Below are 25575 nucleotides of genomic sequence, written 5' to 3'. Positions count from 1 at the left end.
CTTGCTGTACAGTAGCCAATAAAAACACACACATACAGTCACACCCTTTACTATGTGTTTACCTGCCCCATCATCACACCTGGAGGAAACAGTCAGAAACCAGACAAGCTGCAAAATGTTTGAGCAAGCAGAATAAAAGAAGTTTGCCTAATCCCTGAAGTTGATTTGGGCCTCCTTAAGGAGGCAGCTGCTAGAAAAGGGAGGAGGCTTCTTTCAGAGACATTCCCCGGCACCTCCACTACATGTCCTAATTAAGTTATAACTTTATTTTCAATTACTCCACAATAATTACTTTCTAATCTTACGTTTTGAAAGACTTGGCCAATGATTTAGGGAGACTTGATGTGGCAAATCTTGAGACCCTGTAATCTAAACTACTTTAAGCAATAAAGTAAAATGATTTAAAAAGAGCAAACTGAGGTTAATGTATTTTATATGTAGAAACTGTGCTCCTGAGATTAGTTTCAAATTACTAATAGCATTCTGGAGAATTCTGCTTGAATGAGTTTTACTCCCTATGAAAGTCCTTTGGTCTATAAAGTATGTCCAAGACACGAGACAAAGCCATAGTTATCTTCCTCATGGGATTAGACCAAGAAAATTGTTGAATGGTTTTAGTAATGCATCACCAATACATTGTTAACATGCAATAAATCCATAATAACTGACCCACATAGCAATGTAATTTGAGGAAACAAAACTCAAATCGGTTAACTTGCACTAACACTTTAGCCACACTGTCATCTTCAGACCAGGATAATTTGCAGAACCGAATGTGCAAATTATTTCCACCAACTCATTTTAACCAACTCGATACGTTTCCAACTTTGGGGAGGGGTGGAGGGAAAAAACACAAGAGCCCAATTTTCTTAAGGCGGTGGGTCACCGGAAGCGAATGCTCTCAAAGACCAAATGTGTGGAGCGGCAAGAAGAGATTGTCACTCACTGTAGCGGCAGCTACAAAATCATTATTGCGAAAGCGCGATCTTGGGTATGCGGTGCCAGGCGCAGTGGATGGGAGTGGACATCTGGGAGCTACCCCGGAAACCAGCATTACCCGTAACAACGCTTTGCACGAGAGAAAAAAAAGGGGGGGGGATTTCACGTCAGCCTGCAGCAGGAACATTGTTCCCCGCGAGCCAGACCGCGGAAGATTAACAAGTCGCTTCTGCAGACGCGGGAAATGCAAAGGGGCCGCTCGGAGCCTCTCCCGAGAAAACGGCCCCAGGAGTTGTGAGGCATCTGCCCCGGGTGCACTGCGTGGCTCGGCATGCCTCGGGGAGCCCGGCGAGGCTAAGTTACGGGGAAAATGCACACAGACACGCGCGCGAGGCCACCGCCACAAGCTTCCCATCCCCACCAGCACGGAAAGCAAGCAGGGCAGCAGCCCGCCCGGAAAACGGCTGAGAGGCCCAATTCGGGTCGTCGTCCTACTCCTCACCTGCGACCGGCTTCGAAGGCGGGCTGCCCCCTTTCGGCCGTCAAGCCACGAGGTGGGAACGGCGCGCACGTCCGCCTGCGGCGCCTCAACTTGGGCCGAGGGCGGAAGGCGGAGGCCGGGCGCGCCCGCGTGGGGGGCTTGGCGGGCGCCGTTGGGAGAAGCGCCCCGCCGGCAGCCTAGGTATGGGGGGAGCCCCTCAGGGCCCGTTTCCCGCACCCTCCACCCGCCTCAGGGAGTGACTCACCGACGCTCCTGTAGCCCAGGATGGCGATCTTACGGGACTTGGACGGCGGCATCTTTTCCCCGCCGGGCCCCGAACCACATCAAGGGCTCCGGCCACGAGCGGGCGGGACGAGAAGGAGAACGGGAGGCGCTGCTCCTGACGAGGGGGCGGCGGGCGGCCGAGGCCTTAGGTGGGGCCGGCTGGGGACAGGTAGAGGCGGCAGGGGGCGGCAGCGCGCGGCATGCAAGGCGGCGGAGGGAGGGGTGAGGGAAAGAGACAGACCGCGCGGGACTCGCTGACTAACTGAGAGGCACGGCGATGCGACGGCGTCCGCTTCACTCACGTGACAACCGCCGTCCTCGGCCGTCTCCTCCTCCGTTTCCTCCCCCCCCCGCTCGCGCGTGCGCGCATCGTCACCTCAGCATTCGCTCGCCCTCGTACGGCCGCCATCGTGCGCGCTTGCGTCACGTGGGAGGGAGCGGTTCACCGTTGGACTGGCAGGCGGGCTAACGGCCGAGCCGAGCGAGCGAGTGCTGGAAATTTCGCTGCGTCATCCTTCCTTCAAGGGGGTTGCCCCGCCTGGTTGTTTGGCTCTGGCCCTGGCTCTCTCTCCCGCCTCCGCCCACTCCTTTTCACCTCCTCAGAAGGGGCATGCGTTGGTTGGATATATCGGTTGGATATTTTTTGTTGGTTGGCGGAAGGCGGGGTGGCGGCGGCTTCGCGCGCGAACGGGGCTGCTGATTGGTCCCGCTGATGACTCGCTGCTATTGGCCAAATCCGAATGTAAGGTGTGGGAGGGCGGAGTCACGGTGATTGGCAGGAGATAGCGGAGCGGTTTTGCGTGAGGGAAAGAGCAGCGCGTGCGTGCGTGCTTGAGTACGTGCGTGCTGGGCCCATTGTCAAAATGTCCTCTTAGCAGCGGGCAAGAAGCCGCTGGTGGTTTCTGTTTTATGTGCCGAAGAACGTGAGGTTCTACTTCTAGTGCAATGGTTGCGCACGCTTTCGCCCCCAAATCAGCGCACAGGACAGATTGAGCTTCCGTTTGCACTGGGAAATCTTAAAAAATGCATTGACGTATCTTACTATCTGTCTGCCGCCCGAACGCGCCGCCAGGGATTTGTGTGTACCTGAATCACGAGTGCTGTGCTACGATATTTACACTGGTTTGATTCCTTGAATGGTTTTACCACATGTGTGGATCAGGGGGGCTACAGTATTTTTTATTTAATTAATTAATTTCTACACTGCTTTATATTTTTAAGAAAAATTTCAAAGCGGTTTTACAGTATATTAAATCAATGAAGCATAAATAAAACAATCTGAAGAAAGTCAAATATAGAGTATACAGTCAAAGCAACATAATTAACAAAAAAATATTATCGTATTTCAAAATAAAATCTTTCCATCCAGGAAGAGAACGGCAGTTTAGTTTTTCCGTTTCCCCCTCACAGCACGCTGTAAACCAGAGCAAACTAAAGGTTGTGATTTGGTCGAGGTTCATGGTAAAGTGCAGCGATTTCAGCCATGGGTCGTCTGCTTGCTACAACTATACTGCGCCACACAGACTGCTTTTATCAGTGACTAATAATGCTAATATTGTATGCACTCACACAGAGAAATTATATGCACATTAGTCACTGTATTACAACTTACATGGTTAAAACTCTGCTCTTGTGAAGGACTGGGTGAAGAGACATTATAGGTTTCTGCCCAAAACCTACATTATAGGTTCCAAAGCATGCAGGTTCCCGGGGATTTTTTGGGGTGTGTGTGCTGTTTGACAACATAGTGTTAGGTGTGCTTCCTATCTCCTAGTCCCCAACTCACTTGCTTCTCCCAAGCATATGTGTAACTAGCATAGAGTAACTTTTATGCGGGGCAGTGTGGTGTAGTGGTTAAGAGCAGTGGTTCTTGTAAGGGTGTAGTAGCAGAAAAGGATGGCAGTGTGGCAGGAAGATTCAAGGTCCATCAAGGAAACAGTTACATTTCAGTGCAGTATAGTGTAGCATACAGGCAGCAACCATTTTGTACGCATCCAATTGATGCACAACTGTTGACAAGTGGCTCATTTTGGACGTCAGAATGAGGGAGTAACGGGCTTATGCACGCTTTGCTGACGCACCTGAGGGCCAGGAATGGAACCCCCAAGCAAAATTGTTACTGCCTGCATTATCAAAATATTTTTTATTTGTAGAACATTGCTATTTTTGTTTTCTGATGTATCTATCAATTAAAAAAATTAGTGCATGAGCAAATGTCTCTAGGCTAGAGTATAGCCTAGAGAAAAAAGCTTAAAACCATGGAGACCTGGTCTGAATAAGGACACTGGATTCTTATCTCATTATACATGATAAAGCTCTCTTTAGCACCTCAGCCCTTGCTTTTTCCTGCAAGACCAATTGCAGTTGTTAACAGTCATCAACAGGTTTACCACTCCTATCAGCCAATCACCCATTCCCACCACCCTTCTGAGTAATACCCCTCCCCACCCTCTGACTATACATAAGGGTCTGGTAACTTCTGTTTCAGTGTATCTGAAGAAGTGTGCATGCACACGAAAGCTCATACCTATGACAAACTTAGTTGGTCTCTAAGGTGCTACTGGAAGGATTTTTTTAATAGTGTTATAGTAGAGTCTTTGTATACTCTGGAGATTGTTGGGACAAGTAATTGTTGAGAGCATGCTTGCATATGGATGAATGTATGCTGGTAGTTTTACAGATGTTTCAGTAGGAGTGGAATTTATGTGCATATTGAGTGAGGGGAATCCCATTTCATGGATTTTGGTATTTTCTGTTCTATATACTGTACTGTATAAATAATAAAAAAATCAGGGCTTTTATTTCAGTCAGAACTCACCAGAATTCAGTTCCAGCACCTCTCAGGTGGCTGTCATTGCCATTATAAGAGAACAAGGGTTCATGGTGAGTTCTGGCACCTCTTTTTCTAGAGAAATAGCTCTGATGATGATGATAAATTATTTATTACTTTTACCCTGCACATCTATTAATTTTGTTTGTTGATTTCCTTTGTAAACTGCTTTGCCATTTTTTAACTAAAAGTAGTTCTACAAATAAAATAATATTTTGTGTTCTAGCCATTCCCTCCTCTCACATAATACAATTTCATAACCCCTCCTGTTTTCTATTTCTGTAAACCTTTGAGTTCTCCCTAGCTTGCTGATACGTACTTCCCTAGTGCTTTGTGCCGTTTTGGCTGCATAAGGATTCACACTTGAAGAAAGAGTATACTATTAGTATATACAATGTTTCTCTCAGCTCATAAAGTGTTATTTAATTTAAAGATGCTTTGGACAACACGGGATGAAGTTTTCTTATCCAATAGCATTTACTAATAATTGCTCCCAGTTGTTGTTTCATACATGTATTTTGCTTATGTATTTAATTTAAATGTTTAACCTGTTTAAAGCACACATTCTGAAGCAGGATAGAAGTCGGTACCAATGGTGGGGAAAGTGCATTATCCTTCTCAGCTGACTGCAGCTGACAAAATCTTATCTATCCCATCTGAAATCTCTGGACAATTGTTCACCTTTCATGAGACCTCAATGCTGTACTGGCACCCTTCAGACGTAGATTATGAAATTTGCACAAACCATCATGTATTGTTGGAGGGGTCAGGACTCCCCTCAACAAGAATAGTTTGGAGAGTAGTTAAAAGGAACAGGGTATTCTGGATTGTAAGCACGATCAGTTCCTTTTGTTTTTTGTGTCATATGTACCACCTATTTGAAATGTAAATGATGCAGAAGAAAACTAGGACCTCTCTTGTGTCACGTTCCGAATGTCCATAGACAGCAAGTATCTTTTTTGGCAGGGGAGGGGTTTATTTTGTTGCTTCCAAAATAAGACCCTTTCACACTGCTCTTTCATAAGCATCTGGATGTGGAATTAACACAGTGTTTCTACATGGCGCAATACAGCACTATATAATCCACATGTGTTCTTCTCCATGGCCAAGAGTCTTCTGTAATGTTTATTGACAAGGCAGTTCCATTCAGCAAAGGTCTCTTGCAACATTAGTAGATGCCTTATTCCAGGTTTAGTGCTTTTTATTGCTTCCTATGCGGCACAACTGGGTGTGTGGATTAATTATGAATTGCCCCTGAAGTCTGTTCCATTTGTGTGTGGTGTGTATGAAGATTTAATTATTGGCTTCCTTTCATTATGTAATAGATAAAGAGAGCTATTTGCTATGGGAGGAAATAAACAATAATGTTAGCGAAGTTAACTAACATGAAACTTTTCAAGAGACACAGTTGGAACCACCTCAGCAGAAACACTGAAAGGCTGGAGGAGTTAACAGAGCCCACAGCTTTTATCACTGCCCTTAATTTTTTTTTATTTGACTAATTTTTGCTTTCTGTATATAAATAGTTTAAACAATTATAAAATGGGCAGAAACTCTAAAGAAGAAACGGTTAATTAATGATCAAGTAAACTCTAAAGTGCTGGGGAGGTTGGCGCTCTGACAACACCCCACCCCCAAATCAGGACATTGCACTGAACATAGGCACTTTGGCAATGATGTCTGAACAAAGCATGACAGATCTGGAAAAAAATGCTTTGTGTGGAAGCAGCCTCGGGTGGATAAACCTTGTATAAGCAACTTCCCTCCTTTCCCCTCTTGCAGGCACCCATGTGCCCCATTTATTCTAGAGGGTCCCTTAATCATTTGAAGTTGATTTGGTGGGCATACGGAACTACAGGGAATAGGGATGGGAAGTCTTGTTGCAGAGATCCATTCTGCTAGTATACAGCCAACATACCCACACCATGTACAGGGGACAAATAGATGCTTAAGGGACAGGACCTTCCCTGGAAAGAAGCTATCCAACTCCAGAGGCTTCCACAGATATCTTTAATTTCTCAAAAGGGAAAAGAACTGCCTGTTTTCTGGGTTTTTTTTAAATATTAAAAAATAAGATTAAAAAGAGAAGAGCATATCCTTAAAAACAACTACATTTTGGACAACAAATATATGTTTATAGTTAACACAGATAATCAGTTTGGCTTCTGAAAGGAATTAATCTGAATCACCCTAAAAATGGAATATGCCAGAACATGTGGTTGTACTGTGTTGCGCTGTGGTCTAAACCAGAGCCTAGGGCTTGCCGATTGGAAGGTTGGTGGTTCAAATCCCCTTGACGGTGTGAGCTCCCGCTGTTCGGTCCCAGCTCCTGCCAACCTAGCAGTTCGAAGGCATGCCAAAAAGTGCAAGTAGATAAATAGGTACCGCTCCAGTGGGAAGGTAAACGGCATTTCCGTGTGCTGCTCTGGTTTCGCCAGAAGCAGCTTAGTCATGCTGGCTACATGGACAAACGGCTCTCTCGGCCAGTAAAGTGAGATGAGTGCCAGAGTTGTTCGCAACTGGACTTAACTGTCAGGGGTCCTTTACCTTTACTTTTTTTACTGCATATGGAGACATGGGTGTAATTTTAAGTGGATTATACCATCTTCTGGGCGCCTAGGATTTTTTTGTTACTAAAATTACATAGCAGGACTTTTGGAATTATTCTCAGACCCTGGCTTTCATTCCAATCTTTACAGAATACCAGCATGATACTGTTACTTTTCTGCTAGTTTATATGCTAATCAACATTCAAATTCCTTTGTTGATTACTTTTTCATAGCTTCTTTTCTGTGGTTATATGAGGTGTCAAGTGGTGATACATTTGACAAACCCCTGATTTCTGTGCCTCTTGTGTACAACCCATCTAAAAGCCACAAGGTATGCACCACTGTTTAAGTAATGAGAGATCTTATATAACAATCAATGTTTTATTAATGAATATGGTGAAGTTTTAGCTATCCACCAAAGATGTGTAAAAAATTGCAAGAAAATAAAAATAAATAAAGCTGGTTTTAGATCAGTCTTGTTTTACCATCTCTTCAGAATGCAACATTTATAAACACACAAAACTGTCATTAAAGTTTTAAAGTAATCTACTGATATTCAAATTACAGCTTTTATGACAAATCTAATGATAACTGAAACTGATTTGGTTTTAGGTTTAGCGACTTGAACATTCAAATACAGTGTCTCGTTTCACACAATACTTCCTCTTATTGTGATGGGCAACAGTGATGACATATTGTTGGCTTTTTGACATAAGGCACTATGATATGAATATGCCATACACTTGCCTTATGTCAGAGATCTGTTGCTGAGCAGTGACTTCTATCAAATACAAAAGATGTTTGTTTTCAGGATACAGTGCATTTTAGATGAAGGACATCATGTGAAGTCTTTCAGCAAACATTTTGAAATGCAAGCCTGTATTTAATACATAAGCCTTTTGTCATGCTGCTTTTTGTGTATGACAGTCACTGGGAAGTAATAGACTAGTTACCCAACACTCAGTCCCAATACACACATACTCATCCCCATTTCTCTCTTCTCTAGTGCTGCCAGTGTTCTTGAGGCAAAGATGACCCAGTAACTTCAATCAAGTTTTTCTACAAAGGTATGTTCACAGCAATCATTCAGTTTCACTTTCCTTTTGTTTGGCACCTGTTAATGGAAAGGTAGATGTGAGAAAAGGTGTACACCGGGGGCCAGCAAACTTTTTCAGCAAGGGGCCGGTCCACTGTCCCTCAGACCTTGTGGGGGGCCAGATTATATTTTTTTGGGGGGGAATGAACAAATTCCTATGCTACACAAATAACCCAGAGATGCATTTTTATTTAAGGACACATTCTACTCATGTAAAAACACTGATTCCCGGACCGTCCACGGGCCGGATTTAAAAGGTGATGATTGGGCCGGATCTGGCCCCCGGGCCTTAGTTTCCCTCCCCAAGGTGTACACTCCCATATCACGGGAGAGATTGCATTTGCCCAGCATTCAACACATAACATTTTTGTGCTTGGCAAAATTTGCCAAGTTTCTACCCCTGCATCCACAGGGACCCAGGTGGTGCTGTGGGTTAAACCACAGAGTCTAGGGCATGCTGATCAGAAGGTCAGCAGTTTGAATCCCTGTAACGGGGTGAGCTCCCGTTGCTTGGTCCCAGCTCCTGCCAACCTAGCAGTTCGAAAGCACATCAAAGTGCAAGTAGATAAATAGGAACCGCTCCGGCGGGAAGGTAAACGGCGTTTCCGTGCGCTGCTCTGGTTCGCCAGAAACAGCTTTGTCATGCTGGCCACATGAACCGGAAGCTGTCTGCAGACAAACGCTGGCTCCCTTGGGCTATAGAGCGAGATGAGCACCGCAACCCCAGAGTCGGACACGACTGGACCTGATGGTCAGGGGCCCCCTTTACCCCTGCATCCAGTGAAATTTTCAAAGCCATTCTGCATTCTGCCAAACCTTATATTTTTATGGAAGTTTGGACTATTCATAATATACAATGTATAAACTTTACTTTTAAGCTCTAATGCAATATACACTTGTACCTTTTATTATTTTAAATTTTTTAGCTAGAGGACACTATGGTCCAAATGCAAAGTTCTGCTGACACCCAAATGCATTCAAAGCACTTGTGGCCTGTATACAATTCTTTGCTCACTTATATCAGAGGCAGCTCAGCGCACAAAGTGCAAGTGCAAGTTCAGTCCATTACATTTGTGTGCAAGGCAGAGATCAATGTGCATACCAATGCTCCAACATGCACAAAGGTCAATCTGTCCGACTAACTGATAACTAGAAGTAGTAATCCAGTTCTCCACATAATGGAGAAATTCACATTGTAGGAGTGCTAACTAAAAGATGTGCTGGTTTTTAGATAAGGTTATCATTGTGGCATTTGGTGTGAATAGAGACAACTGGCTCAGTCATGAAGCCCACTTGGCCTTGAGCAAATCAGCCAGCATCAGTCTCAACTTTCAAGAGTTGTTGTGACATAAAGTTATTGTACGATACTTGGTATGTTACAGAAGAACTCAGTACATAAATGCTGCGTACATACCAGCTGGTGTGAGCACCAGAGCTTGTAGGATGTCCGAGAGGGAGATGATACCAACAATACTATCTGCTTCATTCACTACCACCAATCGATGCACCTGCAAACATGAAACATAAGCATATTAAGAGATTACTGTATTTGCCAATAAGCAGTGCACTCCACATTCATGTTAATAATAGCCAGATGAATCAAGTTATTTAGGACACAACTCCCCCTCAATGAATTAATACAGAGACTTTCCAGAACAAATTTTTGTTCAGCTCCAGAGACCCAGGAGGGCACACCACGTTCAAATCGAATTTACAGTGAGATACAAAGAGAAAACATGAAATGGTTCCATTTTCCAATGCCACTAGGTGAACCCTGGATCAGACCATTTATTTTTACACCAGTATGTCATTAAAAAGCAGTCCCAATTTCCCTCACTGTTAGCACTGTGCGTTTGCATTCACATCTTTTCTGTGGGCTTGTACATGAATAAGTGGAGGCCCAGCTGTTCTATAATTTAACAGGGACGTGCTGCACAGTAGCAGAATACATTTCACTTTTCACAGCTATGAAAGGCTAATTGTTGAAATGCTAGCAAGGTGTTATTTAACAGTAAAGAACTGTCCGTAGACGGCTAGAAGAAATCTGAGAGTGCAGATTGCATTTTCCAAGTTCAACAGAAATCATTCCTACTCATTAAGAATACATTCAAGTGGAAAGTTCTTGTTAAAAATAGATACTGTCTGTAACCCAAACACTGCCACACAATCTAACAAGGAACAGACTAAAACTAACAAGTCTATTTTTATTATAAAAGTGAAGTGTAATGTTACTGGTTCCATACATAGTTAAATCGTATTTATAATTAAAATAGCCTAATTTACAACTTCAGCTTAATTGTGTGTCTTTAAAATTTATGCACTGCTATTTTAGGTGCACATAATAATTTGTGTTTGCCCAGTAGGACTTTTAAATAACATACCCTCCCCACATATCACATCTCCCGAGTTTCAAAAGCAGTTTGCTATACTGCATAGCCACCCCTTTGGGCAAATGTACAACCAGTCAAGCATTGATGAGTAGACAGTGCCAGCAGCCCTCTGTTTGTGAGTTTGCATCTAGTTAATTGAACTGGGGAACAAGCCAACAGCAGTGCCATAAACCCACACGGAGTATGCCACAGTTGGCATCTCATATATGGGGTATGTGAACAGGTGTTTGAGAGAGAAAAGTCCACAACCTTATCTGACATGCTTTTCTAGAGTAGGTCTACATCTTTTTCACTTTATAACCTGACAAAAGTTTTGTTCAGCTGTTTTTAAATATGCACACTTATCATGGAGTACTTGTAGCTTTGCCACGAAGACATTTGAGTAAGACAGCAGTTGTTTATGGGAAAGATGCCCAAATGATTAAGATGCAAAATAGTGAGATGATCAGTTCCTACAAAGCATTTAAAGAATGACCAGACTCTCAACAGATGACCTCGGCTGTACTAAACATTTGATGTTTTATGATTGCTCTCAACCATTTTCCAATTTTGTAACCACTTTAAATTTCCATCAAAATGTTTGCTAAAAGTAACTCAGAAATACAAGAAACAAAGAGCAAGAGAGGCCTTTGTCAAAGAAATAGACATAGCAAAGTTCAAGTCAAGGTACGTCAACAGTTTAGGACAGAGGTGAACTACATACCGGCCAGGTAACTTAGAGCTCCTCTTCTCTTGTATTTGAACAGTCATACCCACCTGATACAAATGGGGAACACAGGAAAGAAATAGAAAAGGGGGGAAATTCTATTTTTATATATGTTCCTCTTACGTTGGCGATACTTTAGACAGGGTTATTATGATGGATGGGTTTAATATGACTATTAAGTATGGACTATCACATGGTCAGTCACTTGGCCATCTTTCTCAAGTTCAACAGCTTCATTACTCAAAGGCTATCGGTTAATAAAGTGACAGTACAAACACTTCTCTGCCAATATGCAATAGTAATAACCACCCATCGTCTAATCTAATTCAGATTTCTGGTATCTACATATGTTGTAAAATAATTACATGGCATCTTTCTGAAAAGATATTGTAAGATCAGCTATGTCTGTATTTAGAAATATATAAAATAAAATTGATATACCATTCATTTTAAAGCACACACCTATCTGAGTTAATGTTGGAAAGTTTCCATTGCTACCTGTTCTTGCTTTGCCTGAGAGCAGGTGTGCACCTGATCAGGTGTCATAACTGATTTTACCCCATATGAAAAATATAACTCAGAACATTTTGCATTCCACTTTTTCAAATTATGGTCTGAAATTAGGGCATTGGGCAGGGAGAGAGGAAAACGAGAAAGCCTGTTATGGCTTGGTTGGCTTTGTCAGTGAAGGAAGAATGTACGGTATGTTCCATTAAAATGGTGGTGGTTGTATGCGAAAGTTTCCCATATGCCTCATAACATTTATCCAGTCCCATCCTAGGGGAGAAGGAAGGAAGAAATCCCAAGATTTTAATGGGGATGTCTAACAGCTTGAGTCTAGAAGCTCAAAAGGATACCCATTTTCTGATGGAAACCTACTTCCTAGCCTGCTGCTTGCAAGGTGATCATGCCTGTGGCTAAAAGGCGGCAGTATCCCAGAAGAACTGTCCTGTCCCTGGTATTACTGCAGAATTCAATACGTGCAGTATTTTGAAAGCAAAGCTTAATTATTGATTACACCCTTATCCAGAACTATGTGCTTTGTATTAAACTTACAGGAACATTCACTGAGTTTGCATTTCTCTTCCCCTTTCAACCAACGTATACTAGTTGTCACATACTGATTAATACAAAGCGCTAGCAGAATCCACATTTCTGTGATGTGCCTTTGCAAACTAATATTCATCAAATTTTAAAAAATATGGCAGAAGTCACAGTTCTCACATAACCACCAACAGTCCGGCTAAGTTTATCATCTATAAACCTTAGGTAAGAGCAACTTTAGATCTCCCACCTCCTGCATTTCTTCGTTTCAGCAAAAGACCTTTAGACTTCAGTCCATCAGCAATGCCACATATTTTCATAGGTAGTCATCACAATCTCCACAAAAATCAGGGCTTGGTCACACTGCTTGTCAAAACCCCAAGTCTCCAAGGCTGTAGTAGTTCATCATGCTCAATTACTTTTTTATTTTAAAGAAAGTGTAAGAAATATGACAGTCTTTAAAAGTTAGAGTAAAGAATCCATGAAGTACAGAGCTGTTGTGCTTTATGTAGGATTATAAAATATAAGTTTAAATGCACATTCTAGCACACCTTTGAAGGAGTCTTATGTAGACATCATCTGAGTCCTTCTTTGAAATTGTGTTAGCTGGAATTCTGGTTAGCAACACTACTCAGAAATGTTTTGTGGTCCAAGAATTCTCACCTCAGCTTTAACTATCCGATCCACGATGGTCTCCAGTGTTTCCAGCTTACTGCATTTCACAACACCTTCAAAATACTGAGAGCGGTGTTGTAGAGCTTGTGTCACTGTGATATCTAAGTTATTATAAGTTTTTTCAGCAGCAAGATTCTGAAAAAAAGTGATTACATAAGACTCTTTTTAAAAAAAACGAGACACCCAATGTATATCAGGAATGTGATGCTACTAAGATCATTTCAGAAATGGAACAAAAACCCAGTCCTCCAGATATGCTAAGAGTACAATCCAAATAAATATGTGCAATGTTAAGTTGCACAAAGATATAACATTATGACCGAGCTTGCATGCCAGTTAGGAGGACTAATGATTGGCTCTTTGCAGATTAATGTTTCCTGATCTCCAAACCAAGTTTAGGATATCAGGAAAACCCAGTGAGCTTGCACACTCCTCTACTTCCTGTCTCAAGTGGGTAGTCCTATTTCCTTTAAGTTTGCACCAGATTTCCACTTTAATCATGGTTGCAAACTGTGGATTAGTGCAAATCAATGTGTAAACACAACACTAATCATAGATAGCTACAAAACTCAAATTGAGTGGTGGGTGCTCACGGAAGAGGGGAGAATGTAGGAGCGTGCAAACCTATGATATCCCAATCTTGATTAGGAGATGGGGCACCATTAGGTCTGCACTGAGTAACAGACTGCAGTCTTTGGTTGGTTGTCAGCTGCTTTCTCTTCTCCAAGGAAATTTACCTCCCCACCCCTCTAGAAGCACTCATGGAAACCATCATAGAAATAAGTAAGGTTAGAGACTAACATAGAAATATCAGGAACTGAAGAGCAAAAAGGACCATTATACTCTAGGAAAAGCCTCTGGGCAAAAGTGAGAGATATAAAATATATTTAAAAAGATATAAAACATGTAAATACTTACTATTACATCAAATTTGGAATAAATATCTACAACTTTTCCTAAAAACAGAAGATAAAACAAACTTTATGTTGGTAATTAAACATAAAACTTTATGTTTGGTAATTAACCAAACTTTATGTTGGTAAATACAAGACACTATATTAGCCTCTGTCAACCTGGTTCAAATGTTTTAAGAGTACAACTCCCACCAGCCCCTGGCCAGCACAATGACTATACAAATTAAAAAATTGTCCAGTAGCACCTTAGAGACCAACTAAGTTTGTTCTGGGTATAAGCTTTCGTGTGCATGCACACTTCTTCAAGATTGATGTTAATACACCTAGAAGTTGTATTAACAGATTTACAGCTTGGTCCCATACTTGTTTATTCAGAGGTCATGGGATTTACTTCCATAATGTGTATACGACACACACTAGGCCTGTGAGTCTGTACATGCTTACTATTTGAGTCAACAAGTTATAGTGCAGGATGAATCCATGTAAAAAGGTGAAACATATTTTAGGAAACACAGTGAATTTTTAGCTTCAATGATTTCAGCACAGAAAATGGGAAATTTCACCTTCTTTACTCAAGAAATGCAAAAACACAATCCATCTGCACTTTTCTGTACATTATTTTGGAATGGAAGGAAAATGAAATTACTGCAGAGGTATAATAAAAATGGAGGTGCAAATCAGGAGTAACTTTATTGAAGTGAAAACACACAGCTGAAAAGAGAAGCAAAAATATACCATATTTTCCGCTCCTTAAGATGCACTTTTTTCCTCCCAAAAAGTAAGAGGAAATGTCTGTGTGTTTTATGGAGCGAATGTGTGATCCCTGGAGCCAAATTGCCCAGGGGCTAAAGGCAGATTGTGCTTTTATATATATATATTTAACTAAAACAGGCACCCTCAAACTTCGGCCCTCCAGATGTTTTGAACTACAGTTCCCATCATCCCTGACCACTGGTCCTGTTAGCTAGGGATCATGGGAGTTGTAGGCCAAAACATCTGGAGGGCCGCATCTGGAGGGATGCCTGAGCTAAAAGCTAACAAGAGGGAAAGAGAGTGTTGAAAGGAACCGCTCAGCAGATGATTGCAAGAGATCGGGGAGGGAGATAAGGGAGCTAGCTCGCTTCCGCCTGGCCCCTTGTCTAGGCCTCAGTTGTTGTCTGCAGAGGGAGACATGTGACTGGCTGATTAGATTGTCTGTCTGGAAACTGTAGAAATGGGTCCCTTTCCTTTCATAGAGAAGCTGCAGAACTGTGAGTTGAACCCCATAAAACAGGATTTTTCCCCTTTGCAAGGAAACTCAACAACTTTCAGCTGATCCTAAAAAATGGAGCTTTCCCCCTTTGCAAAAAAGCTGCACAACTGTGAGCTGACCCCCCCGGGGGGCTTTTCCCATTTGCAAAAAAAATGGGAAACTTTGAGCTGATCCTAAAACTTGCAACTTTGAGCTGATCCTAAAAAAATGGAGCTTTCCCCCTTTGCAAAAGAAGCTTCCTCAAATATTTAATGGGGGGCAAAGGCACCTAGGCCTCTAGGAGTTGGCTGCTATGCCTAGGACAATTCAAGAAAGCAAAAAAATAATAATCTTGTTTTCCTCCTCTAAAAACTAGATGCGTCCTATAGTCAGGTGTGTCCTATGGAGCGAAAAATACAGTATTTTGTTCTAGATCCTATAGGGTTTGATGAGAGTTGAAAAGGAATATGTACAAATGTGCTCTTAGCTTTAAATGATAATGAAAAGAAAGCAAGATAACCAAAGCAGAATGAAACCATTTTGTTATATTACAGTTTCCTAGAAACGTAATTAATTCAAGTGAGATGATAGAGATGTTATGAATAAAAGATTGATTAAAGGTTGATAAAGAAGCTTTTTTCTCCTTTTATTTTTTCCCATTTAATAAGGTGGCTCAGATAATTTCGCACTTAAAGCAGATAATCACTAGCAAAATAAACTATTTCCTTCCGAACGATAGCCATTTTACTGAATACACACCTGACTCATCCACAACAGGTAGTGCCGATATCCTTCTATCTACAAATATATTCAATGCTTTAATGATAGGAGTGTCTGGGTGTATAAAGGCGATGTTGTCATATGTTCCTATCCCAAGTTCATCCAGGTTTTGCTTCATAAAGGCAGGCTTTGGCATTTCTGACACCTAGAAGAATTAAAATACTACTTGTTTGACAGGCATATTTTACAATTTTTAACTTACACAGCACACACAGTTTTAAAAATTACCACGCAAGGAATTTCCTTATTGAGTCTTTCAACTGGTAACATATTTTAGTAGCCTAGTAAGCTTAAGATTAGTGGGCAAAGTCAAATGCGTTAGAATGAAGCTAATACTGTCTTTGAAGTTGAACTCTATTCTGGCATTCTGTCCCACGTTTCTTGCCTATACAGGAATGCCCTGAACTGGGAAAACACAATAAATATCCAATATAACACGTTCATAGCTTTTATAATTGCAGCATGGATTGCAGTGGCACAAGTGTCCTTGGTGTTTTGAAGATGTACCGGTAGCTTATGAATGAAACAGCACAGTTATCATTCAAAGCTTGCTGCTTCCTTGCCCAAGCTTCACAATGCAATGATTAATGCCTTATATAAGGTTGCATGCTAGAACTTTTGAGTGTTGTACAACCCAGGCATCATTTGGACATGCTTCTGCAGCTGTGACATTTAGCACACTGAATTTTGCAAGAGAGTTATGAAAGGGATAGCATGTCTAGGGAGTTGTACTAGCATATCTTTTTATTGTACCGATTACAGACAAGTGGAACCTCCAAGAATGTTGCAATGTGTATCCTCGCCTCTTAATAAGAATGCTCAGCTAGCCAATAATGACAATGTCCATTCTACATTTCTTTTTTCCTACAATCAATCAACATTCTGTGCTTATTGAGCATGCTCAGCCCTCATTGGGCTGTTTTGTGGTTTGCTTTTTCAAAATGTTCTACTTCTGCAAACCTCAGAGTTCCTCTGAGCATGCCAATACCTCTTTCCTTTCTCAGTGCCCCAGTTTGGCTCCAATCCTGTCTCTGAACTCAGTGGTGAGCCCTATTATGAGAATGCAAAGTTTGCGTATATGAAGGTTTCTTGGCAGTAAACACTGTAAAGTTGCTGCTATCTGAACACTTTGTAAATGCTATTTGCATGACCCATCCCAATACAAGTAAATTTGCCACAGGAAAAGTGAGACAACAAAAACCATCCATGTGGTCATTTGACAATTCTCAACTATAATCTAATTATATTCCTAAACTTTATAAAAACCTAGGAGAATCAACTACAGTTTGAAGTGACTGAGCTAGGCCAGATGACTGCAAATGAGCCAAGCCTTGGATTTGCACCCTCTCCTCTATGAACAAGAAATGAGAGTGGAAGCTTAAAAAAACTTAAGGAACTTTTCCTTATTCAAAGTCCAGTACGATAAAGGAATCCAGGATCTAGTTAGAATAAACGAAGGTTCCAAGTTTGTACGTAACAGGAAATGGTGCTTTAGTCTGCAGTGAAAGCAGAAGCTTTGATTTTCCTCTCACACATGCAAACTGGGTGATGAAGTTTCACCTGCAAAAGTGACTGGATTATAGAGTCTTTTTTGAGACTGCTTGATTGCACAGGTCCAATTAAAATACTTCCTACATAGTTATTATGGATGGAAACACTTTTATCACTGGAGTGCAGAGTAAAGGCATGCTACCAACTGCATGAAGAGAGACAACAGGAACATACCTATTATTTCTGTACCAGTGTAAGTGTATTCAAACGGAATGGCTCATATCAGTACAGTTGTTTATAAAGACTTTACTAATGTAACAGTGAGCTTTGTCTGTTCCAACATCAAGCAGTAATAGGAATTTATTATTTTACTTACAAAAAGCTGGAGAAACTTGAGGATTCTTTTATGGGTAAGTATATAAAGTGCATTTCCGCTCACTGGGTCAATAACTGGCAATCTGTGGATTCTGTTTTTGATCAGTGAATACACAGCATCAAAAAGGCTGAAGAGAAAGTTATTGCAACTGTTAGTATACTCTTACTATGATATCCGAAGACAGCTTTGATGATTCCCCCAAAGCTCCACTCTATGCCAACTAAGTGATTTTTAGTAAATAACGTTGGAGGAAGTTGTGAAAACTGAGCTAAAGGACAGATGATTTCATTACAGCAATGTTAAAGTAGGTATAGTACAGTTTAACATCAATATTATATCAGATCCTGTCAGCCAAACAGCAAATATGTTAAGAGGGAAAAATGCTTTGTGATGGGGTGGGGAAAGAGAATGTTATACCGTACTTCAGGAAGGACCTGAAGATTAGTAAGATTCAAATGCAAACTAAAATAGAGGGAAATAACAGTAATAAACACAACAGCTTTATCACTAAATGTCCTTGTGCTGGCTTGGAAGGGTTACACAGAATGGATGGTTAATTATGGCATAACAAACTTCACTTATACTGTATAGTAATATACTAATACTACATACAGAAATACATATAACTGGAGTGGAAAGGAAGAAAACTTACACCATATCCTCAGTATTTCTTGTGTAATCATGACCCCCCCAAAAAATCAGATTCAACCCCCCCCCAAAGATTCTAAGATAAGCCATAAAGGTTCCTATCACCAATTTAGAAACTTAATTGAAGTTAGAAACTTAGAAACATCAATTGCTAATGCACTGTCTGTCTTAGGTTGTCCCTTGCAGCTGTGTGATCGATGTATTAGCACAATTTACATTTTAAGATCAAAAGTAGAAAAGCATCTTACCTGGCGTCTGGTGAAATGTTCACTAAAGGCTTAAAGGTTTCTTGTAAATAAAGCTCTGTATAATTAAAAACAAAACCAATGCTTCATAAATTAATACTAAAAAATAATATTTATCGAATATCCACACACACCCCAGTGTTACTCTTAGCAGTGAACCCGGCATATGAAAGTGAGGACAATCAATGTCTTACTAAAGAATGGCAGTGGTTCATAAGAGCAATCACTAGAGGTCACTATAATACTATATTAATACACATGAATACCATAAAAAGAGTAGACAGTGAGGGCTGAGCAGAGGGTATTTTAAAGAAGTGTTTCAGATTACTAATATAAGTGCTTTTTATTTTTAAGGCACCACTGTCTTCTCAGGCACCTGCAGCAATAAATGAACTTCCAACTTTTTCTGCAACGCAGAGCATATCCTAAAGACACATCTTCAAGACGTTTTTTTTTTAAAAGATCTTCAATTTTTTATCTAACCATCATTTCCTAAGGAGTGACTTGGTAAGGCGGAAAGAGACAAAGGGAGGCAATTTATATTTATGAAAATATAAATTCAAAAAGCCATTTTTACCCATATTTAAATCAAAACATGCAACATGTAATAATTAAAATTACACCACCAGTCAGAAATATATAATACATATTTATATTTATGAAGATGATAATAAAGAGTTTCAGGGGGATTTCCAAGATAACTCTTATCATGTAAACTATTCACCGTTTTAAAGTCCTCTAGCAACAGATGATCCTTCAACAATCCCAAAAGCAGTATTTTAGGATTCAACAGATCACATCCAGTAATCTTTTACTACTTCAATTACTCTTGCCAAAATGAGGACTTAAGCTTTCCCAAAATACCTGCATTAATTTTGTCTGTTTCTAAAGCTTTACACCTCCAACTCCCACCTTCCTGTAATTTTATCCTTCCCGCAAAGAAAGGCCTTAATTTGAGCTAATCCCTTTAGAATTTTACAGAATACAGACTAAAACAGACTTGAGCTTTTCCCAAGATATGAGCAATTAGGATGGATTCCAGCACTCACACTTGTGTTGGAATCTCTTCCACAGCCCATGGCAGAGCCCAAGTATATATGGGTTCTCAGGCTAAGGGAACATAGGAAACTATTCCTGAGTCAGACCATTAGTCTATGTAACTCAATATTGTCTACACTCACTGGCAGCAGTTCTCCAGGGTTTCAGGCAGGGTGTCTCCTGGCCCAAGCTGCAGATGCTGGGAATTTAACCTGAGATCTTCTGCATGCAGAGCTGATGTTCTACCACTGAACTATATAGTCTTTCCCCTATTAAGGACAACACATAGTATAGTACTGCATAACAGGTTGTGAATCGCGTTCTTAGTGCATATCTTTCAAAGGGTACTTACCCCTCCATGTTTCAATCTTGTGCTCCTCCAATTCATAGATCTGTACCTGCAAAGAAAAAACAGGTTTAAAGCTCAAATCTTTAGCATATAATTTTAAAATGGCCAGTGAACTAAAGGCTATCTACTTTCAAGTAATTAGGACTGAGGCACATAGTTAATATGCTGAGATTAACTATAGTAATATGGGTGACTTTAAAATGCAATCAATGAAAGGCTGACAAATTGGAAACCAAACCAAAATCCTGAACAAATATCCTGAACAAATACTTAAATTTTCTGCATACACAGCCAATGTTTAGAGAATTGACAATTGAATCATTTTCTTATGCTCTGTTGCAAGCACATTACAGCAAACAGGAATTAAGGCTGGTGGGAAAATACTAATTGCTAATGCCAGCACAGGGATGAACAAGTTTCTCATCTGCATGTTTTGAAAATGAAATTTTATTTTCCTACACTGATAAAAACTAATCAGAGCACTTAGCTGAAAAGTGGTTGAAATAACCAGGTATAGAATACATTGCTAACAAAATATATTCATTCCGCAGTCAAGAAAATAATGAAAAAAATCTTGCTGAAGCAGAAAAGTTGGGCATCTTCCATTTTCTTGTGTAGATTAAGATTACATCATAACTTGTCAGCAGCAGCCCCTTATCCCCATCATTAGCTGTGTACAGTTATGGGTAGCTACACACAATCTTTACAATACACTTGCTTTAAAAGTGTTTGAAAATGCCACTTTTGATTTGTCATCTTCATTCTGACTGATGCAGATGAAATACATGATCAGGCGATCGGGAGCATTCCACAGGCTCAGAAACTTCCATCCTTCCCAGGTTAGTGTTCACCATGCTGCAGCATTACATCTGCGTTAAACTAAGCAGTTTTCCATGTGAGGTAGAAACCCTAGCTTCGAAGCTAGCTACAGTTAATGCTAGTGCAGACAAAATGCTGCACCATAGTTAACACTAATAAGGGCAGGGAAGGAGATTGCAACACATGCCCAGTAGTGTCATGTGTGCTTGTCCAAGATGTGCAAATGAATCTTCAAAGTTATACTGGCACATCATCATAGAATCTTATACACTTGTGTGTGGTAAAGGCCCTCTCTGCACACTCATTTTGCACTAACATACATATGCAGATCCACTGTATCATCCCTACCCTGGCAGAAAATTGCTACCAGACCCCAAGATAACAGGAGGAGCAAAAGAACTGGACATTCCAGAATGTTACACTTTGAGCTCAGCATCTTTCCCTGCAGTTCCCAAATAACATTAGCAGAGGTGGGAGGGTGCATTACAACTTTGCCATCTCCTGACACTATGGTACCATGCTTCAATAATTCAGAAGTTGGGGTTAAAAGAGCTCTTGAATGTTGTATTTTAGACTGGGCTCTAAAGAATGCAAGCTACAAGAGTTAAGAAGCACATTTCATTTTCTCTGCCTAGTTGAAGGAGTAAGAAATCTTCTTTAAAGGGAATGAATCTTTGCAGCACCATTTAAAAACCAAGTACCAATTTTGGTATATAGAGTTTGACTTGTTGACATTACTGCAACAGTAATGATTTGAGTAATGACAGGAATGTTTGTAGCAATGGAAAGAACTTGAACTTTGTACAGAAATCCCTTGGCATGGGTGCTTGACACTCTAATGCAAAATAGAAACTCTACTTAAAATACTCCAACTTTCCTCATGATGGAGTAAAAAGACCCTGAATCCATACACATCAGCAAATATGGAAAACACTTATAAGCTATTGGAATGCATGCAACTCTTACAGCAGTGGTACAGCTGGATTTTATTGCCTTACAAAAACGAACACTCCCTTATTTGATGCTGAAAATGCTGCAGTGCTAATTTAAAATTCCTGGCTCCTCTACAGACCATGGTTTGCAAATCAGGAGTCATGCTCTTTAATAGTGCTCCCTTTCCTTCACTCTCCAGATGTTACTCTTTTCTTCTTCTTCTTGAAATTCACTTCAACAATGCAAACTAGGCATCCTTTGTAAAATGGAAACTGTATTCATATTTGAGCTGGGATTATTGTATCAATGAACATGGTTTTTGCTTGTGAATATGTAGCATGAAAAACGAGGAAGGGAAGGGGACAATAACTCTGGAGAGGAAGTAACTATGGTTTCTAGGGAGTTAAAGTTACAAAATGCACCCATCTAATGATTCTGAAATTGAAATTATGGTTTTCAAAGTGCAAAAAGATATGGTGCTAAGTTTACACTTAAAATTCACATAATTGCATTTCATCTCTCATCACATCTACCCACTGTGTTAAACATAATGGCCCATTCAAGGTTTGGCGGATTAGGAACATGCCACAGGCTCATATGTTTCCCGTTTGTGGATTCCTTCCTCCATTTTCTGGATGCCTCTATTCAATTATTTACCCAATTCAGATTACAGAAAACCAGAAATGGAGGTGAGTAAGCAAAAAGGGGAAATAATAATAATAATAATAATAATAATAATAATAATAATAATTTATTATTTATACCCCGCCCATCTGGCTGGGTTTCCCCAGCCACTCTGGGCGGCTTACAACAGAAAACACTGTATGCCTGCAGTGTATGCCTGATTCTCTAAACCTCTACATGAAACTGTTTGAACTGAGCCAAATTAATTATATTTACATCATGATTAATTCCATTCAGTATTTAGTGAATTTATGCTGCAACATAAATTCCTCTCCTTGCACAACTTGATTATTTCCTGAAAAAAAACTAACAAAGGAAGTTCTTCTCCTTAAAAGTGCACCAAAAGGGTTTCCCCCCTATAACTGAATTTATATGGTTCCAACAATATGCTCTGTGCTTGACTGAAGGGAGAACTAGAACTTACTGGCATTAAAGCACATAGGAAAGTGCATTTCAACCTTGTATGCAAGGCAGAAGAATTTCAAATTGGAACAGTTGGCATGTTCAGATAAAGCTGCTATGCTGAAACGAACAAGAGGAACTAACAGGCTGGATACCAATCACAATTGCTATGTAGCAGATAAATCCTGGATCTCAGCAGCATGCCTATACAACTACATGCAGTTCTCACTTACCAAACACAATGTGTACCCAGGAAATTGTTCATTAGGCAAGGGTTTGCATAACAAACTGGTGATTTCCATTATTTCCTATGTGAACATTTCTAACCCATGATCTCTCTCCCCTCTCCCACCACGTTTCTTCATAAAACAAGAAAAAGAGAGGCAAAGACATAACTAATTTGTCCACTCTCTCTTCTCTCCTCCCTCCCTCTCAACGGTTTCTGTCCGAAAATGTCTGCTGCAGACCAACAAAGCACAAACAAGGAAGGAAGTGGGCAAACTCCAGTTGTTTGGATATCTGAATCAGCTTTGTATGTAGCGAGGGTTGGGTATAACTATGTTCAGATAAGTGAATTTTTTGGATAATGAGCAGGTGGATAAGTGGGATCTGTGTGTATAAATTTGTGTCCTAACTTCATATTATGAAACTGTGGAGGGGTTGGCTCATTTCAGTCTTACAACAAACCTAGTGCCCGAGAGTATCTTGCCCCAAGACAACTAGTTATTTTCAGAGTTAAACCAGCCTTTGAATCAAGGTATCTGCAATCCAACACTTATCCGATGTACTAAACCACACTGGCTCCATTCCATTGTGCATATTTTCTGCATACTTTGTGTTACATCCATGTTATTTCTGCTTTTTATATTGGTTTGTGCGTATCATTTTATAACTATCATGGTTAAGCCAGCTACCCCATGCATCAGAGAAATAAAAAACAAACTGCTTCAGTATCATAGAAGTAAAGCAAGGGTCAGCAAACCTTTTCAGCAGGGGGCTGGTCCACTGCTGCTCAGACCTTGTGGGGGGGGCGGACTATTTTTTTTGGGGGGGGGGATGAACGAATTCCTATGCCCCACAAATAACCCAGAGATGCATTTTAAATAAAAGCACACATTCTACTCATATAAAAACACACTGATTCCTGGACTGTCCGTGGGCCGGATATAGAAGGCGGTTGGACCAGATCCGGCCCCCAGGCCTTAATTTGCCTACCCATGATCTAAAGCGATGTTTCCCAAACTTGGGTTTCCAGCTGTTTTTTTAACTCCCATCATCCCTAGCTAGCAGGACCAGTGGTCAGGGATGATGGAAACTGTAGTCCAAAAACAGCTAGAGACCCAAGTTCAGGAAGCACTAAGGTAAAGTATGAAGTCTGATATGAAGACAGGAATAACAGTTCTTATCATATCTCTTATTCCTCACTCCATGGGTAACTGGGGCACACAATAACTAACGAGTGCTATAAGATAAAGATACCTTTGCCCAAATGTCTACAGAAAAGGTAGGGATCTTAATTTCACATGTACCATTCAGAATCTAGCAGCAAAACTTTCCTTCCTCTTCTTTCAACCACCAAGCCAATTGCAATATATATAATATATATAATCAAATATATTGTTATCAATGCTTTTATTTCAGGGATACTGTTTCACTAATGATAATTGTATTTATGAGGTTGTACATACCATTGGAGACTTATAGTATCTATGCAGTATATTAATGAAATCTGTAATAGTTAACATTCCTGTAACAAGAGAAAACAATGCAAAATAAAGATTTAGATAATATTTAGACACAGTTTTTAATTAGCAAATTAAAATAAATATTGCATCCCTAATTGATAAAAGTTCCTTAAAAAAAATTCCCAGCGTAGCTTGGAAATATGAGTGTACATGACACTGCCTGCCTTTTACAAGAACCACCAGAGCTGCAGAAACATAATTCCTACATAATAAATGGACATAACATTTCACATCTTTAAAACAGGTACACAACTTTTTGTCACACAACTCTAGCAAAATGTCCTCACTTAACAGCTCCTAACTGTTGTTTAGTATAGGATCAGGAACCTCAGTCTTCCACGCCTTACCTTGCATGCCAAGATTAGATGATTCCATTTTCTGGTTAATTATAAACAAGAAGTAGCCAATGTGATGTTTAACTACAACTCCCATCAGCCTCAGCCAGCATGGCCAATAGTCAGGAATGAATGTTTACAGAACTTGGTGAATAAATCAAACTGAATCCAGAAAGTTAAGAGTTTGACAACTTTACTTAGTTATACACAAGTAGGCCGAACAAAACTGTAGCCATAGGCCTACTGTAAATAATACTGTAGAAACTTCTGGTGATGCAGTCAGACTGCAGGCTGAGTTTCTGATGGAAAGGAAATACTGTTACAACTAGAACATAAGGAACATGTTAGCATTTTTATATGCAAGAAATCCAGGAAGAAGCAAAATTCTTTGGCTCCGTTGCTATTGCACCTACTAGCTGCTTTAAAACAGTAAGAGCAATCCAATCCGTAATTTGCACCAGTGGTTGCCAACCAATACCTCCCTATGTTATTTTCAAAAGATCTCAGGAAGTTTCCTTTCAAAAATCTAATGCGTGAGAGTGTTTGCTCTTCCTAGTCAAGTCAGTTCTTGTTTACACTGCCTCAGCCTC

General features: G+C 40.4%; 2 protein-coding genes and 1 long non-coding RNA gene across 11 annotated transcripts in view; 1 reads left to right on the top strand and 2 right to left on the bottom strand.

Annotated features, from left to right (window-relative positions):
* The window catches only part of RHEB (Ras homolog, mTORC1 binding), a 31346-nt gene extending 29296 nt beyond the window's left edge, over window positions 1–2050 (bottom strand). The window contains exon 1 of the mRNA XM_035129158.3: window positions 1686–2050. Within this exon, the coding sequence (XP_034985049.1) occupies window positions 1686–1737 (52 nt within the window). The 5' untranslated portion in view covers window positions 1738–2050. The remainder of the gene's footprint in view (window positions 1–1685) is intronic.
* LOC148684306 (uncharacterized) lies at window positions 1483–24695 on the top strand. Its single transcript, XR_015946317.1, has 4 exons — window positions 1483–1621; window positions 8091–8151; window positions 19035–19187; window positions 23371–24695. It is a non-coding gene; the product is annotated as an uncharacterized LOC148684306 (long non-coding RNA).
* The window catches only part of PRKAG2 (protein kinase AMP-activated non-catalytic subunit gamma 2), a 185738-nt gene continuing 167609 nt past the window's right edge, over window positions 7447–25575 (bottom strand). For 6 of the 9 annotated variants that reach the window (XM_035129352.3, XM_088653782.1, XM_088653785.1 and 3 more), the window contains 9 exons: window positions 24594–24652; window positions 20071–20116; window positions 18684–18738; window positions 17788–17914; window positions 15900–16065; window positions 13914–13951; window positions 12984–13130; window positions 9595–9688; window positions 7447–8198 (listed from right to left, as the gene is read on the bottom strand). In XM_035129352.3, the coding sequence (XP_034985243.1) occupies window positions 8167–8198; window positions 9595–9688; window positions 12984–13130; window positions 13914–13951; window positions 15900–16065; window positions 17788–17914; window positions 18684–18738; window positions 20071–20116; window positions 24594–24652 (764 nt within the window). In that variant the 3' untranslated portion in view covers window positions 7447–8166. Of the gene's footprint in view, window positions 8199–9594; window positions 9689–11273; window positions 11327–12570; window positions 13131–13913; window positions 13952–15899; window positions 16066–17787; window positions 17915–18683; window positions 18739–20070; window positions 20117–24593; window positions 24653–25575 lie in introns of all 9 variants that reach the window. The other 3 variants (XR_015946316.1, XR_015946314.1, XR_015946315.1) reach the window with 2 other exon arrangements.

This window comes from Zootoca vivipara, chromosome 11, assembly GCF_965207765.1.
Source record: "Zootoca vivipara chromosome 11, rZooViv2.hap1.1, whole genome shotgun sequence".
NCBI classification, from domain to species: Eukaryota; Metazoa; Chordata; class Lepidosauria; order Squamata; family Lacertidae; genus Zootoca; species Zootoca vivipara.
The sequence above is the reverse complement of the archived record's forward strand: the minus strand, read 5'-3'. Positions and strand labels throughout refer to the sequence as shown.